Source organism: Alnus glutinosa, chromosome 8 (genome assembly GCF_958979055.1).
Source record: "Alnus glutinosa chromosome 8, dhAlnGlut1.1, whole genome shotgun sequence".
Lineage (NCBI taxonomy): Eukaryota > Viridiplantae > Streptophyta > Magnoliopsida > Fagales > Betulaceae > Alnus > Alnus glutinosa.
The window spans coordinates 2,617,454-2,633,991 of record NC_084893.1 but is presented as its reverse complement, the minus strand read 5'-3'; the positions used below and the strand labels follow the sequence as shown (position 1 = coordinate 2,633,991).

At 38.1% G+C, this 16,538-nt stretch overlaps 4 protein-coding genes across 4 annotated transcripts; 1 reads left to right on the top strand and 3 right to left on the bottom strand.

Moving 5' to 3' along the window:
- Positions 1-613: 613 nt before the first annotated feature.
- LOC133875541 (NEP1-interacting protein-like 2) lies at positions 614-3,965 on the bottom strand. The gene is made up of 5 exons (XM_062313707.1): positions 3,591-3,965; positions 2,896-3,074; positions 2,568-2,651; positions 1,227-1,370; positions 614-983 (listed from the first exon to the last, which is right to left on the bottom strand). The coding sequence occupies exons 1-5, from the start codon at positions 3,784-3,786 to the stop codon at positions 861-863; spliced, it is 726 nt and encodes a 241-aa protein (XP_062169691.1). The 5' UTR covers positions 3,787-3,965; the 3' UTR covers positions 614-860.
- Positions 3,966-5,552: 1,587 nt separating this feature from the next.
- LOC133876030 (putative pentatricopeptide repeat-containing protein At1g74400) lies at positions 5,553-7,248 on the bottom strand. The gene has a single exon (XM_062314335.1). It carries the CDS (start codon positions 7,134-7,136, stop codon positions 5,706-5,708), a length of 1,431 nt encoding a protein of 476 aa, XP_062170319.1. The 5' UTR covers positions 7,137-7,248; the 3' UTR covers positions 5,553-5,705.
- An 874-nt stretch (positions 7,249-8,122) lies between these two features.
- On the bottom strand, positions 8,123-10,824 carry LOC133874715 (pentatricopeptide repeat-containing protein At5g61400). The gene has a single exon (XM_062312593.1). It carries the CDS (start codon positions 10,725-10,727, stop codon positions 8,673-8,675), a length of 2,055 nt encoding a protein of 684 aa, XP_062168577.1. The 5' UTR covers positions 10,728-10,824; the 3' UTR covers positions 8,123-8,672.
- A 1,858-nt stretch (positions 10,825-12,682) lies between these two features.
- On the top strand, positions 12,683-14,600 carry LOC133875924 (pentatricopeptide repeat-containing protein At5g66520-like). The gene has a single exon (XM_062314197.1). The coding sequence runs from the start codon at positions 12,765-12,767 to the stop codon at positions 14,430-14,432; it is 1,668 nt and encodes a 555-aa protein (XP_062170181.1). The 5' UTR covers positions 12,683-12,764; the 3' UTR covers positions 14,433-14,600.
- Positions 14,601-16,538: the final 1,938 nt, after the last annotated feature.

Sequence of the window (16,538 nt, the reverse complement as noted above, 5' to 3'; positions counted from 1 at the left end):
TTCTAACCATTATTGTTGTCTAGGCAAATTCTCTTTCGTTTTACTAGAGGTGGTGAGATGATCTTTCCCCTTTCCAATTCGAAGAGGTTTCAAAAGGCTTATTGGGATTGGAGCATCTCCCCATCTCTCGTATACTCTTCTCACATTTTCTCCTTCCTCATGGAAAGCTAAAAAAGTTTATAAGAGTACAAATTTCTACACCCATTACATGACAAAATGGGCCGCCCCGCCTCCTAACGTCACGACAGTAGCATTTCCATCTTCCATCAGGCCATCAGTTGAGCCTCTCCATTCTACTAGACAGTGGGAAAGACCCACCTTAATTCCCCCCCTTAAAAAAAAAAAAAAAAAGGCTTATCACTTACAAGGATGAGGGCAAGGAAGAAATGCATTGCTTACTGCATTTATGGAGAACTTTATTTGTCCATCTTAAGCTCTGACCCATTTGGAATTGATTCCAACAATTTATGAGCTAAGAGTAAGATTAACAAGCATGAATCTTTGATCAACCAAATGACTCAAAAAGCAAAATGGCTTCGAAGGAGAGACCAGTGAAGTGGAGTGATGCCTTCCTCATGGAAATGTATGCAAGGAAGGCTAAACTTTGACCATATTTGCCAATAAGTCGCAATCTTAGCATCTCTATAGCTTGCAAAGAGCTTTTATCTCCATCATCCAAGGCAAACATACAGGGATAGAATATAAATTAAATTTGTATTTCAACTATATTCTCTGGTAACTACCTTAAAAATACAAACACTAAATTACAAACATTAGATATCAAGTAAAAGAAAAACAAACAAACTAATACAGGGATCTTCTCTCTATACAAAAATAGGATCATATACATATATACATATTTATACTTCCTTTCTGCATATAGGGCATGAAGCTTGTTTGATGAGCCATTTGTCCACACATTTCAAATGAAAAATGTGATGACACCGGGGCAAGCGTCTTACAATTTCTCCTACTTCAATATCCTGCAAAATGCACATACTTATCATTAGGGTTGTATGGCCAACAAATATTAAGTAACATTTGCATCAAAATGAATTGATCTCAATTTTGATGCTGATTTTAAATGTACTAGTGAATATTAATTTTCTTTAGCTAATTAAAAGTAAATTTGCATCGGTCATAGAAATATCACTACTACTAATTACAACCAATACACAAACATGAATGACCATTGCAAGATCCAAATCTTTGCAAAAGAGTAATACCTGCAGACATATCCTACAACTGATACTTTGTGCTGCCTCGATTTCCTCCAAGATCACATGACAAGGTAATCTCCTCAGTGAATCGTCTGACAATCCTCTGGATACATCAGGAGTCTCATCATAGCCTATATTAGCAATGCTAACCTGCATTCCAACCAAAAGCATTTGAAAGTTATCACTCAAAAATAAGTTTAAAGCAACTATGAGCTTTACAACCATCCGACTTATAAAAAATAATTTCAACAAAGCTATGATGTCCATAGAGTATGTAAATTGAAATATGAAGCCAAAGCCCTGCCTCAAAGAAATCCCCGTTGATATGAACATACCGGGCATGCAGAAGCACGTTGATACCTAAAATGGTAGTATGTTCCCCTCAGCCATATACTTAACAACTTCTCTATAAAATGTCCTAACATGGACTAAGATTAATATATATGGTGGAAGAATATATATATATATATATATATCCTTTTATGACAGAACAAACATTTAGGGATATGAAATCTAAAAAATAAAATAATATACTTTGAAGTATATACTTAATATGAGAGAGAAAAGGTATAGTCACAAACCTCTTATCGTTAATGTCAAACCCAAAAGGAAAAAAAAAAATTCTTCTTTTGTGAAACAAAATTAAATTCTCTCAAATGTGAAACTCTAGTTTTTTTTTTCTTTCTTTTTAACCCTAAACTGTCTGACGTTTGATGTTTTCAGAAGTTAATTAATTTTTTTTTATAAAGTAGAAGTTAATTAAATTTTATCAAATATGAAACTTCATTCTTTCTTTTCTTTCTTTTTCTCCCTAAACTGTCTGACATTTGATGTTTTCAGAAGTTAATTAAATTTTCTCAAATATGAAACTCTATTTTCCACATTGCAAAAGTGAAATGACCCATAAAATGGTAAATGAAAAACAAAAACAAAGAAAAAAAAAAAACATATTCAGCAGAAGCGTCATTTATAGTCACTTGAAAGCACAAAGAAAGATGAGGCAATTTTTTTTTTTTTTTTTTAATTTTCAATTTTTAATTTTTTTTTCAATTTACTTGCAAAAATAGAAAACAAAGAAGACAGGAGAAAGTGAAGAAATATCACAATAATGGTTATTAACTATCGTTCATGGAAAAGTGGAAAGATGCAATCTGGAAACCAAATTTGACAGGTGCTATAAAACAAGAAGCCCATCCGCTTGCTACCATCCCACTTCACTGAGCATGTATATGAACATTCATGAATTTAAGATGCGCATTACAAACAGCTACTGCTTTTAGAAAGCATGTAGGGGGAACTAAGGGAAGAAGAAGAAGAAGAAAGAAAGAAAAACATAGGAGTAAAAACCTGCCAGCGGTGAGCAGTTAACATTGCCGGTGTAAATTGTTCCTCTACAAACCTCCCATGAAAAAGCTCCTCCATGAAATCTGCCTGCACCCAAAAGGTAGACAATTGGTCATGTGAATGAATTCTCCAAAAAAAAAAAAAGGCTTTTCACAACTCCAAAGATCTGGCAGCAAACCATGATCATGACCTAGGTTTCCTAACCATGATAGATAACTTCACCTATAGAGAGTCATCAAGTCCTATTTTGGCAGGTAAGAAATCATGAATGTGCAAACAGCCCCAGACAAAACCAAGGGAAACAAACAAAGAACAAGGCCTAAAAACCAACCATTGATGATGAACTCCGCGATCCATATCGTTCCAGACACCAGTAAGCACGGGAAGCCTCCAAAACCTCTACAGAGAGCACAGCCCCAGCAATGGCGCCAAGTCCAGCCCCACGAAGGACACCACTGTCGGAAGCCTTACCAGCTAGAGCACCAGCAATAGCTCCTGTGAAACCTCCAGCTGCAAGTGGAATACATAAAAAGATATATCAGTAGATAAAATACAACAACACCACCACGAAGTTACACGTCCACCCCCATAAATGGTCATTTTTTCCTTCTTTTTTATCCCTCCTACAAATCACACCATTCATAGGTATACTAGAAGGTCAACAAATTATATCCACAACCACAATTCTAGAACTGGAAAAAAATAAAAAATAAAAAATCTTGCATTGCTGGAACTTTCTACCGAGCTCTAATTTTTCATGTCAAGCACGTACCAAAGAAATTCAGGGGAAATTTAGACTACTTTTCCCAGTATAATGCATAAAAATTTCATAAATAGCCGGGGGAAAAAATTGACAACTACACATAAAATTCCCCAAATTTAAAACAGAAAAACGAAATCCCAACCAGCAACCTCAATACTAAAGTATACATAGCAGTAGTATTCACAAACGACCAAGCCCACATGCTCATTAAGAATTTCAAGGAAATCCCACAATTCTAAACAAAAGAATTCACAAAAAACTACCAACAGCGACGAAGCCCGTAAGAGCTCCGGATACAACGCACATGATGAACCGCGGTACACAACGAAAAGGCGTAACCCCATCAAACCCTGTTTCCTCCATAACCGGCAAGTACGGCCGAACCGGGCTGGAACCGCAGGCGTCCGAGACGGACGGGTATTGGCTACAAGAGCAGTGAGTGCCGATATTTACATTCATCCATTCATATATAGGGAGGGAAAATAGGAAATGATGGAAAAGCCAAGGTTTCCAATTCTTCAAGGATAAGAGAGGCCCTGGATTTGGGGGCTAAGTGGCATTGGTGGCCATGGAAAACATGAGAGAAATGCTAGGACTTCGGAGGCGAGGGTGTTTCCAATTCATTCATATAACTTCTTTTTTTCTTTTTCTTTTTTTGGTAATAAATAAATGGTTAAACTATATATATGAATGATTTCAAATAATATTATATTTATATTTACAGACACCATTAAAAATTTTAAGAAATAAATAAATAGATAAATTTAAGTTTAATTATATTATATTGATAAGTCATATTTATGATATCTTTTTAATATTCTAACGTGAAAAATTTTGACTATTTTTCAGTCAGATGTGTATTATTGATCAAATTTATATATTTTTATCATTTCAACGTCTTATGCTTGAGAATTGACAAAGTTTATACAAACAATCACACTAGGGCTTGGTAGAGCTTTGGTAGATTTTTGGTCTTGCCCTTGGATTGGTTCTCTTAAGTTGAATTTTGATGTTGCAAAGAAAAATTCTTTCATGGTAGTTATTGTTGTTATTACGGATTATGGAGGAATTATTCTTTCTGCCGTTACCCGTACGTTCCCTTTTCTTAATGTTAATGCAGGAGAAGCCAACGCTGCCTTGTTAATTGTGGAAACTGCTGTCAACCTGTCTTTTTCTTCTCAGATCCTACTTGAACGGGATTCTTTAGTTTGCTTTAAATAATCTTTTGTTTAAGTGTTGAATGATCTTCGGCAGCCATAATTACTGATACTATTTCTCTCCTTTCTTGTTTTCCTTCCTGATTTGCAACCAAAGTTTCAAGGAATGTTAATTCCCGGACACATTTAGTTGTGAAATGGGCCGCTTCTCATCATTGTTATGGAAGCATTCCCACCTCTTTCCTTTTTATTTCTCTATGAGAATCAAGAGTGGGAAAAGATCTCCTTCCCTTTAACCTGTATTGCTCATTGAAAAAAAGAAAAAAAGAAACAATTATAGTTTTGACTTTTTTGAAACATAAATAAATAGGAGGACAACTAAAATTATTTTAGTGCTTTCATCCTAAGTTTGATGTTATCATTCCTTTTCCCAATTCTTTTTGCACGATTTACGCTCCCATCCTTGCCCCTTGGGCTAACTTGGACGACAAAATATTACTGCACTTATAATTTTTTTTTTTTTTTTTAATTTGTTAACACTTATAAATATGTGATTGAAATTATGTAAGTTATTTTTTTTGGAAAAAAAATTAACACCTTCTCACGTGTTAACAAATAAAAAATGAACACCTTCTCATCACATGTCGACACGTGTCAATAAATTGTAAAAATGTTGTAGGAATAATATTTTCCTATCAAATAAACTAGCTAACACCGTGACACGGTCCTTGAAAAAAAAAAGTAGCTAATTGGGTATTGTTTCTTAAATACAGTCATTTATGAAAAAGATAATAATAACAAAGGCCTAGGAGGAAGTGGAGCATTTTGCCATTATTTTTTCATAAAAAATAATAATAATAAATTAAAAAAAAGAATTAAAAAAGAAAAAGAAAAAAAAAAAGAAAGAAAAGAGGATACTGTTTTGAACATCTTACATCTATGACTATGAGGTGATGATTTTTTTTTTTTTTTTTGAGAGGCTCAAAAGCATATCATGTTGGAATAGTATAATATTACATAGAGAACACAAGTTTTAACTACAAAACAACTACGTGTATTTGAAAGTCGTGTATGTTTTGAAGTTTATGAATTATCCTAATAGACTTTGAAGAGTAATGATACAAATTACACTTATCCCAGTACTATTTCACCATGCTGACATGATAATGATTAATGTCAATAGTTTACATTTTCATGCCGCATTTCCATGAAATTTCTTGATCAGTACTCTGTTAAGCTTGAAAGCTCCGGCGAGTACCCAGAAGCTTTCATATTGATAAGTAAGTTCTTGAGAACCACATATAACTCAGACCTTAGAGGATGATCTTCATCTGCAGCAACAAATTCACTTATTCCAGTTCCCACCTCAATTGAGCTGCAACCAGGAGCCTTTCGCTGTTTTATCTGATCTCTAACAACAATTTTCTTATCCCACATGCCTTTAGCAGCATAAATATTGGACATGGCAACATAATCACCCGCATGGCCAGGATCCAACTCAAGCAGCCTACTTCGGACTTCGGCAGCAAGCTCGATGTTTCCCTTGAGGCAGCATGCACCTAAAAATGTCCTCCAAACCACTGCATTTGCCTGCACTGGCATCTCCAAAATGAAGTTATAAGCTTCATTTAGGAGTCCAGCTCGGCAGAAAAGATCCACCATGCAGCCAAAGTGAGACTCTCTAGGCTTTAAACCATACTCCTCCCTCATGCTTTTGAAATGTTGCTTCCCTTCCTCCACCATTCCTGCATGGCTGCAAGCCATTAGAACGCCAATGAATGTAACGTCATTTGGGACAATTAAAGAACTCCCACGATCACCATTCCTCTTTTTCTTCCGAATGTTCTTGTTTGCTCCTCTCATGTCAGCAAAAAGTTTAAGAGCTTCTTCTGCTTGTCCGTGAAGCGCATGCCCCACAATCATAGATGTCCAACTTGTGACATCCTTTTTTTCCATGCTGTCAAAAATTCTCCTCCCAGTCACAATGTCCCCACATTTTACGTACATGTTAATGAGAGCATTGTTCAAGGATAAATCTATATAGAGCCCCTTTTTATGATGAACGTAAGTATGAATCCACTCTCCCATCTCCAATGCACCAATGTCAGCACAGGCAGAGAGAGCAACAGTGATCGTGACATTATCAGGTTCCACATTGTCCATCTGCATCTGCCTGAATAGCAGGAGAGCTATTTTAGGCTTCTTGTTGTCAACGTTGGCAGAGATCAAGGTCGTCCAGCAGACTATATTTTTACAGGGTATTTCATCAAACACATGGTGTGCATCCAACAGATTCCCCCTTGCTGAATACATATTTATAAGAGACGTTTGGAGGTAAACGACGGATTCGAAGCCAAATTTTATGATGAGCGCATGCAATTGTTTTCCTTCGATTGCGTAATGCTTCTGGGTGGAAGCTTTGAGGACAAACAAGAAAGAAAAGCTATCAATTGTAGAAGGAATTTTTCTCAAAAGGTCTCTGAAAAACAGTAAGGCCTTGGTGGCGCAATTGGAGTTAATGTAACTTTTAAGGGTTTGGTTTGCTTTTGGTGGTTTGAGGTGGGTATGGAGTTGAACTTTGGGATGATAAATTGTTGCCAAGAACTTGGTCACCCCTGTTGGGACTAATGGGAACCTTTTCAAGTACCTCATGTTCTGTGTCGCAATATCAAACACATGGATCCATTTCCTGAGCTAGGAAAAGTTGAATTATAAGCACTTATTGTGCTTGATTCACATAATTGTATACCAAACGCATTCTAAGTGTCCGTTTAATTTAGCAGTTTCAAAATGTGCGATTTAAAAAAATAACAATTTTAAAACGCAGTTAATGAAAGCATGATTTTTAAAAACGCATTCTAGCTTTTGGTAAAATTATGTTTGAAAACATGGACTTTTCCACGTTTTTAAAACCGTCATTTTTTTTTTTTTTTCAAATGCACTTCAAAACGGGACACTTCCCATGATTTTGTTTAAAAAGCCTGCAAAATCACAAAGCCAATCGTCATGCGGGCAATCTATAAGTCAACAAAGCCCTTTGAAGGGCAAGAGTGATTGACAATCTACGAAAATCTTCATATTCTTGTAATCAAGCCAAAACTTAATAAGCTAAACGCATCGTAAACCATTCTAAGAACTTCAATCGGACATACTACTGGCTGACAGAGCGACTGCATAGTACCATATAATCCATTTATTCTTGCCTTCTTGGTGCTAATAATGGGCACCTTGCAATGGAAACTTCCAAACGCTTGGCTAGGAGGGAACCTTGAGAAACTGAGTTCACAAAGCCAACTATTTGACAAACCAAAAGATTCATTAGATCAGTTAACTGCTACTTCTGACCCACTGTTTAGTTCATATCAAGATTTTCTGTTATTAGAAATCCCTATTATTACCTCTATCCCCTTTTATTGAGAAGGAGGCTGTGAGAGACTTGAGAAGGAGGCTCTAACCCGCCCGAGCAACAGGTGAGCCCCTTGCTCGAGCAGGAAGCTCCCTTTCATAGCCTCCCTACAATTTCTCCTATCCCCTTTGCAGCTCTGCTCTTTTTGCAGAGAATTGCAAAAGATCCAAATCCGTTTAGTTCTCAGACCATGTATTCAGATAGAACCGAAACAATTCCATTTCAGAGCAAAAGTTGAATGGCAATAACATTTAGATGAAAGAACAATACTTCAAAAGGTATTCATTTGTATTGTAAATTCTGAGTTCTTAATTGCCTCATTTGCACCAAAAGACCCCATTCAGGCGCTAGTATTACACCAACTACTTACTACTGTGCTGTAGCAAATTAGCAATACGTTGAACTGATGTTTGGAAAAGGGAGAAGCCCAGAGCGCACAGGACTGATATCACAAATCTTCCAAACAAGCCAAATCAGTCAAGCTTCTTCTCTTTACACGATTAATTAGTAGCTCTTAGAATTTAGTTATCCACATTAAAAAGCCACGGATGTGCACAGCCACAGCTCCTCAAAGTTGAAGACCAGTCATCGTGGCATGCTTAAGCGACACCATTTGGTAGAGAGAAGAATATGGCAAGGAAATGTCGACATGACTTATCACGTTGCAAGCTGCAAAAGATAGAGATGGGCTGTTGTATGCCCTCTCAAAGGTCTCCAAGGTCCTTCAAAGAAGGTCGACCTTCCAGCTGAGGAAATTACATCCGACCACTTTAGTGTGGTCCTCACTCAGAACTGTTGCTTCCTGTAAACAAGAAAGATCCTGGCATCAGTCCTCCTAATTCAAAACCCCCAAGACCTGCATCAAGTGAATCCTCAGAACACCTGTGAGCTGATTTCAGATGTTCATTTTCTCGATAACCCCTTGCCAAAACATGGTACATGACTGCATTTGGCATGACACCCATCTTAAGCATATCTGCGTGCAACATCATCACATCTAGCATATGCTTGGCTTGGAAATGCCCCTGTAACATGATAATGTAAGTGACGATATCTGGTCTGAGACCATAGCATCTCATATCTGAGAAAAACTTAGTGGCCTTGAAAATCTGCCCATCGCTAAACAAACCTTGAATTATAGTTGTATACATCACATGATTTGGGGAACAGAAGCTACTATCTGTTCTATTGATTTCATCTCCGGTGGAAGCAGCTCCAGTTATCTCCAAAAAAAGTGTGATCGCATCAGAAGTCCTTCCATCTTTACAGAGTCCATCAATCAAGCAACTAATCGTGAATACATTGGGGGTGAGGCCTGTCTGTAGCATTTCTTTGTACAGCCGGAGAGCGTCTTTCATGTTACCCTGTTTACTATATCCATCAATCAAAGCTGTGTAAGCAACAATATCAGGCGCAAGACTTTTGATTATCATTTCCGAGTACAAACCCATAGCAGCATCCATGTTTCCTTTCCTGAAATAACCATCAATTAAGGTAGAGAAGGTGATGACATTGGGTTCTATACCCTTTTCAGTCATTTGAGAACACAGTTCCAAAGCCTTCTCCATATTGCCTTGTTTACAAAATCCATCAATTAGTGAATTGTATGTCACTGAATTAGCAAGGACTCCATTTTCTATCATACTTTTAAACAAAGAATCTGCATCTTCTGCTCTACCCAAGCTGCAAAGACCCTTAATAAGAATACTGAAAGTGAAGACATCTGGTAAAATATCAAGCTTTTCCATCTCTGATTGCAAATTCATTGCTTCAGACAAATTCCCTGCCTTAGAGTGGCCGTCAATCAAACAATTATATACAAATACATTAGGAACAACACCGAACTTAGCCATACAAACGAAAAAGTTTCGGGCAGCCATCAGTTCACCCAATTTGCAGAGTGAATCTATTAGGATACCAAATGTAACAACATTTGGCCACAAGCTATCACCAAGCATGTCCTGATACAAGTTGAGAGCTCGTTTAATATTGGCCATCTTGCAGTAACCATCCATAAGAATGTTGTAAGTGTATAAATTGGGGAGCACACCAGAATCCCGCATCATTTTAAACACCTTTTCTGCTTCTGCCATTTCACTCTCACTGCAAAGACCGCGTATAAGACTTGTGTAGACCACGACTGTCGGTTCAATCCCCTTCTCAACCATTTCATCGAATAGCTTACGTGCCTTTGAGATATCACATTGCTTACAACATCCATCAATCAATACGCCATACGTCACAACATTAGGACTCAACCCACGTGATAAAATGTCCCCATAGAGTTCCCACATTGACTCAAACCTACTCCTTTTCACCAACCCATCTAAGAGCGCATTACACGCCTGCACTGCAGGCAAAGCTCCAATCTTTTTATACACCCACAGGGCTTCCTCAACAAGACCCATTTCAGAAAACGCAACGATTAACACTCCAAACACATTGGGAGTGAATTTGGAGCTTTCTAACCGGTTAAGCGCAGTGAAAACAAGATGACAGACCCGGCGGGGCTTGCGAGACTTTTGCAGCTTCTGGATGAAGTCTTTTATCAAGCACCTGGCCTTGGTGTACAATTTAGCCCTGGTTAAGACGTGGACGATAGCGGAAAAGGGCTGGGCATTCTCGGCCGGGTTTATTCGTTTCATAGAGGCATTGAAGCACCCGAGGGCTTGGTAAGGGGTTCGGCAACTAAGAATAGCGTTTGTAAGATCAGAAGGGGACGGAGATATTAGCGAAGAAGAAGAAGAAGATGGTGACGAACAATATACTCTTGAAATGATCCAAGGGGAAAGCTCGGGATAGACGAGCGTGGTTCTTCGAAGAAATAGCTTCGACATTGCTCAGGTGCAACGGTGCTCGTCCATCTATTTGCTTTGCTTCTACATTTTTCCTTCAGCTGTGAATCAAAACCAGAGACAGGTGCCTATGAGTGAACGACATGCTAATAATCGGACAGGGAAAAGGGCACGTTGCTCGATCGGACGGCATAAACGACATGCATCTGATTGGAGAGTATGAACGACAAGCGTCTGATGAGGGCCGACCCTGTAAATGACATGGGTTTGATCGAACGGCGTAAACGACATGAATCTCACGTGATAGAGTAAACGTCTGAAGCATGTACCATTTAATTTTGAATAATGCCATACGCAAGATCATTGTTTTCAAATTAAATTATTGAGATTTTATTAAAACATCATTTATCACCTTTTTCAATTCAATATTGATAATATTTTAGCATATTTTTAGAACCGATAAATATTGATTTGATAAAATATTAACTACTTAAATTAAAAGCAATTATTACATTTAGTAAATTCTAGATAATTCCAACACCCTATTAATTCAATAAGATTTTGATTCATAATTGACACCATAAACACTTCACCTATCTTGTAAGAACACCTAGGGCACTAATAGTAAATACCTTATAGGTGGTTTTCTTCTCTAAATATAAGAAAAATGTAAATAAAAAAATATATATATACTTGCAGCAGATTTTTTACAGGTTCTCTAAGAACTGTAGTATTCCCAATGATTATTATAATCATAAACTCGATTCTCTCTTCTCTCACCTCTCTTCTCCTAATAATAATAAAATGAAAGAAAAAAAAAAAGTAAAAAAATTATATTTTAATGGTTTGGAGAAAAATTAAGGGAAGCAGAAAGTAATTTTGTTCTTTAAATTTTAAAAAAATGATTGAGTGTTTACCTCTGGTACTCTAAGAAGTAGGCTTATTGGTGTCACAAAAATATCTCAAACCTTCCCTTTGGATGAAAAGTAGGTTCAGTCTATATTTTTCTTGGTACAAAACTATAAATTTTGAAGAAACTGTCTTTTTTTTCTTTCTCCTTCCTCCAAACTCTGGCTTGTGTAACATTCTTGGTTGGTTCAACATGTATATACCTCTAATACCGTATGCCATTATATTGAACTTAGGTGATCAACCTGTAAATGATGCTTGATGGATATAGAAACTAAGCCTAGAGCCCAAAGTTAGTACCCAATAAAATTAAAGATTCACTGATATAATTAAAAGCCCAAAAAGCTTATGGGAGCAAAAAATAAAAGACATTTTTTTTTGTCTCTTTATAACTCATGTATGCCTCATATATCAAGAGGAATTCTCCAACTATTTTTCTCTCTTTAAGGCAGGAATATTGACCTGACTTCAAGAGGCTCTCTCACCGGCCGTGGGTTGGCGTCACTCCGGCGATTATCTTCTTCATTTGCAAGTGACCAGACGTGTAAAATCTGATACTATGAATGCTCATTTAGTCGAAAATGTAAACAAGCATTTAATTTAGAGGATTATCTTTGGCTTTGAGGATAATGTTCCCCAATTCTTCCATGTAACCATTAGAACTGATTTGACTTTCACCAACATAGGATTCTATTGAACTACATATATAGGTCCACATTAACTTTAATTGGCCAAGATGGTCCCAATATGTTGCTGCGATGATATGAAATCTTCTTTCTTAGTTGTGTCGAAATCTAATTCGAGGAAGTTTGCTATAGGAGGGGGGTTCATTGGGCATGATTTTTATTTATTTATTTATTTTATTTTTTAAATCGAGAACCTTTCAAGGTATAATTTCTATATGTATTCACTCTTGTCAGGTAAATTCGAGACTCATGCCTCACATCCCTCTCAATATGAATCGGTTGAATCTCAGGCTTTGCCGATACAAACAGGAGAGGATCCGACTCCTAATTTATGTCCGTTGGATTCATCTTGCGCCATCTACACTGGACGAGGACTCGTTTAAAAAAAGAAAAAGAAAAAACGCTGAAGTGGCAACATCAGTTTTCCGTTTACAACGGGCAAATTGTTTTATTTCGTCTCCTCAATTTTATTTTATTTTTTTAAATGTTATTTGAAGAATTGATTCCCGCCAATCCAACAACAAGCTCCAGAGCTATACAACAGCACCTCTTCTCTCTACTACAGAACTGCAACACCCTCAAAAAGCTCTCACAAATCCATGCCCAAATAGTCATTAACGGTTTCACCCAGAAGAACTACATTCTTGTCAAGCTGTTATCATTCTACGTAGCTTCTGGTAATTTCAAACATGCCCTCGGAGTTTTCAAAAACATCGAAAACCCAAGTGCCACTATTTGGAACCAGATGGTCAGAGGGCATGGACGGAGTGAAACTCCGAGAAAATCCATTGAATTGTATAATAGAATGGTGGCAACGGAGGCTGAGCCCGATGGGTTTACGTATTCCTTTCTCTTAAGTGCTTGTGCGAGGGCTGGGTTGTTGAGAGAAGGGGAGCAGGTGCATGGAAGGGTTTTGGCAAATGGGTATTGCTCGAATTTGTTTGTTCAGACGAATTTGGTTAATTTATACACGGCGGGTGGAGGGGCCAATGGTGTCGGGTATGCACGGAGCGTGTTTGATGAAATGGATGAGAGAACAGTTGTGAGTTGGAATTCATTACTTGCGGGGTACATTAGGTGTGGAGACATTGATGAGGCGCGGAGAATTTTTGACGAGATGCCGGAGAGGAATGTCATATCATGGACGACCATGATCTCAGGATGTGCTCATAATGGGATGTGTAGACAAGCTTTGTCTTTGTTTGGTGAGATGAGGAGGGCCCATGTGGAATTGGATCAGGTTTCATTGGTTGCAGCGTTATCAGCATGTGCTGAAATAGGAAATTTAAATCTGGGAAGGTGGATTCACGGGTATATTGAAGAGAGAATGAGAGTTAGGAACCAGCCATTGTTGGTGTCTTTGAACAATGCACTCATACATATGTATGCTAGCTGTGGTGTGATTGATGAAGCTTATAAAGTATTTAGCAAGATGCCACGGAAAAACACTGTTTCTTGGACAAGCATCATCACGGGTTTAGCAAAGCTGGGCCGTGGAGAAGAAGCTCTCAGTGTCTTTCGGTCCATGCTCGGCTCGGGAGTGAATCAAGTAAGACCTGATGAAATAACCTTCATTGGGGTTCTATGTGCCTGCAGCCATGCGGGATTTGTTGATGAGGGTCGCCATCTTTTTGAGCGCATGAATCAAACATGGGGAATCAGCCCAAAGATTGAGCACTATGGGTGCATGGTTGATCTCTTGAGCCGTGCTGGTTTCCTAGATGAAGCATATAGGCTCGTTGAGACCATGCCCATCAGGCCAAATGATGCTGTTTGGGGTGCTCTCCTTGGGGGTTGCAGAATTCACAAGAATGTTGAGCTTGCCTCCCATGTTACACAAAAATTGGTAGTTGAGCTTGATCCTGGCCAGGCTGCTGGCTATCTTGTTCTCTTGTCAAATGTGTATGCAACTGCTAAAAGGTGGAAAGATGTTGTTACTGTGAGACAGAAGATGGTTGAGATGGGTGTAAAAAAGCCTCCAGGCCGAAGTTGGGTCCAAATTAACGGAACTGTTCATGATTTTGTTGCAAGTGACAGGGCCCATAAGCATGCGCCTTTAATATATGAGATGCTTGGTGAGATCACGAGACAAGCCCAGCAGGAAGGCTACGAAATGGATGTAATAGAGGCATTTTTGTATGTTGAGGATTAAGGGAAGAAATAAGAGGAATTTGGTTTTGAGCTCTTGTAGTCGTGGAATTAGAAATAAATAAAATTATAGGAAAATTTTAAAACTTTGGGGGAGCTAGCCGATACCCATACACCTAGTTTTGTCCCTGAACTCAAGCATGAGCTACATCCTACATTGTCTCTAACTTACTATAAATCGAAAAGATAAGAACCGTTTCTTTTAACTCTTCCCTTGCCATCTTAATTCAGTCTATAAGCCACCTCTTCTGTGACTCGATTATAAAGTTGCAATAAAGTCGATCACATACTCGATGAGTTTGGTCTGATCTCACATTTGGTATTTACACACGATTAAGATTGCATTTAACTAATGTGAGAGATTAAGAATCGTAACATATACAAACATGAGTTTTTAAACTCGGGCTATTTTCGTCATTTGTTACGTCTTAAAAAATCACACATTCCTTCTAACGATCTTGGTTTACGGAATGGGCTTTCTCCCAACGATTGGTAATTGAAAGGGGTTAAGTGTAATAAGTGATAGTTCATGGGCTCAACATGTAAATAAGTTTCGTAGTTGGAATCCAATGAAAAATGAAAAACAAGCCTTGCACACAACATGACACGTTACCTACCCAAACCGTCACTCACATGCCGTCGTCAAATGGTTGTGCTCTTTCTTTTCCCACTCCCTTCCTTGCGGTGGCGGGTGGAGCACTCAAAACCACCGGTGGTGGGTTACCGGAAAAATAAATAAAAATGCCTCAATGTACGTACAGAATAAAGCCACAGCTGCTGTACTGACACAACCTACAAGATGGACGGCGCGTGGGTTACGGCGGCTTTGGAGCGATGGCCATAGATACGATATCGATCAACTCCTGGGTTTCATATTCATGTGTGTGCATGGAGAGTATGTGATGCTGCCGGAAGTTTTTTTGAAAAAACTTTTCTAATGAATTCTTTGACTATTTGACCATCTTGTTTATGATGTCATGATCTCCTACATTTTGTGCACAAATTTTACGTGACCTTCTGTCTTAATTTGTTTATTTTTCTTTGATTGTCCCTTACTGCTATTATTATCTCAGGAATTGATGGAAGACACAAGCAATGGATCGGCATTTCATGATGATAAATTCGTTTCAAAGAATGGAAACCCCAAAGAACTTTTCTTATCCAGTGATGCCAATGCTAGCTCTAGTTGAACACACAAAGAAAGTTTTTGGTAATTGAGGATGGTGAAGTAGTCCACCTTAAGGTACTTGTCTTCATTTTATTTAGTTTTTTTGTGTATGTGCAAGTTGACAAGTTTTTCTACTTGTCTCTTTGGACTTGGCATGTGCTTTACTCCCATCCAAATATTAGACACTAATCCCATCTTAAAAGGGTTGGCATTTAAAACACTAGTTGCCTAGTCCTTCGCGCGCTAGTGACAATACTGCACCAGCAACCACAATTGTAAAGGGTACGGGATTAGTTAGGATGTATTTTCCAGCAAACCATGTCTAGACACGCGTTCCTACATACTTTATGCAAATCCATAGGAATCAATGACAAGTTCCAAAGTATGGTCTGCTAATAGAAAACTACATCAAGAAGACTTTTGCATAAACCACATATTCTGCTGTCATGTTTGCTGCATATGGTATCACAATGGCATTAATTGTAGCATTAATGAGAAAGAAATGGTATGCAGAAGCTGAGAAGTAGCTGTGTACTTCTGGGTTAAAAGTTGTCTACATTGCCACATCCCCACTTCATGTCCACTTAAGACTTCAGTCTTGCTCTTTTCTTTTGAAATTGCCCAAATGCTAGTTTGTTGAACAAGGGGATATTTCCATCATTCTTGTTGTTTCATTGAATCTCTTGGGTTGATTGGTGAGGTTGAGATGTGAGACAGGTAGTCAGCCCTAGGCGAGACCCTGGTTGGATTATTTATATAAGAAGGGTTTCTTATCAGATGCTATTCCAGCATTCTTGTGGTCTCTGTGGATCATGGTGCTATTCTGGAGCTACCAAGGAAGTCTGGTTCCCTTCATAGAAATTATGAAGAATGGGAAATTTGAGCAGCTTGCTATGTGGCATCTCACTGAGCCAATAGGGAAGGAACTGGGTTTTCTCCACT

Coding starts and splice junctions, on each gene's coding strand:
- LOC133875541 (XM_062313707.1), bottom strand. CDS start 3,786: ATGAATGTAAATATCGGCACTCACTGCTCTTGTAGCCAATACCCGTCC. Junction 3,075..3,590: donor TACGGGCTTCGTCGCTGTTG/GTAGTTTTTTGT, acceptor TTCCACTTGCAG/CTGGAGGTTTCACAGGAGCT. Junction 1,371..2,567: donor TAACTGCTCACCGCTGGCAG/GTTTTTACTCCT, acceptor GTTGGAATGCAG/GTTAGCATTGCTAATATAGG.
- LOC133876030 (XM_062314335.1), bottom strand. CDS start 7,136: ATGAGGTACTTGAAAAGGTTCCCATTAGTCCCAACAGGGGTGACCAAG.
- LOC133874715 (XM_062312593.1), bottom strand. CDS start 10,727: ATGTCGAAGCTATTTCTTCGAAGAACCACGCTCGTCTATCCCGAGCTT.
- LOC133875924 (XM_062314197.1), top strand. CDS start 12,765: ATGTTATTTGAAGAATTGATTCCCGCCAATCCAACAACAAGCTCCAGA.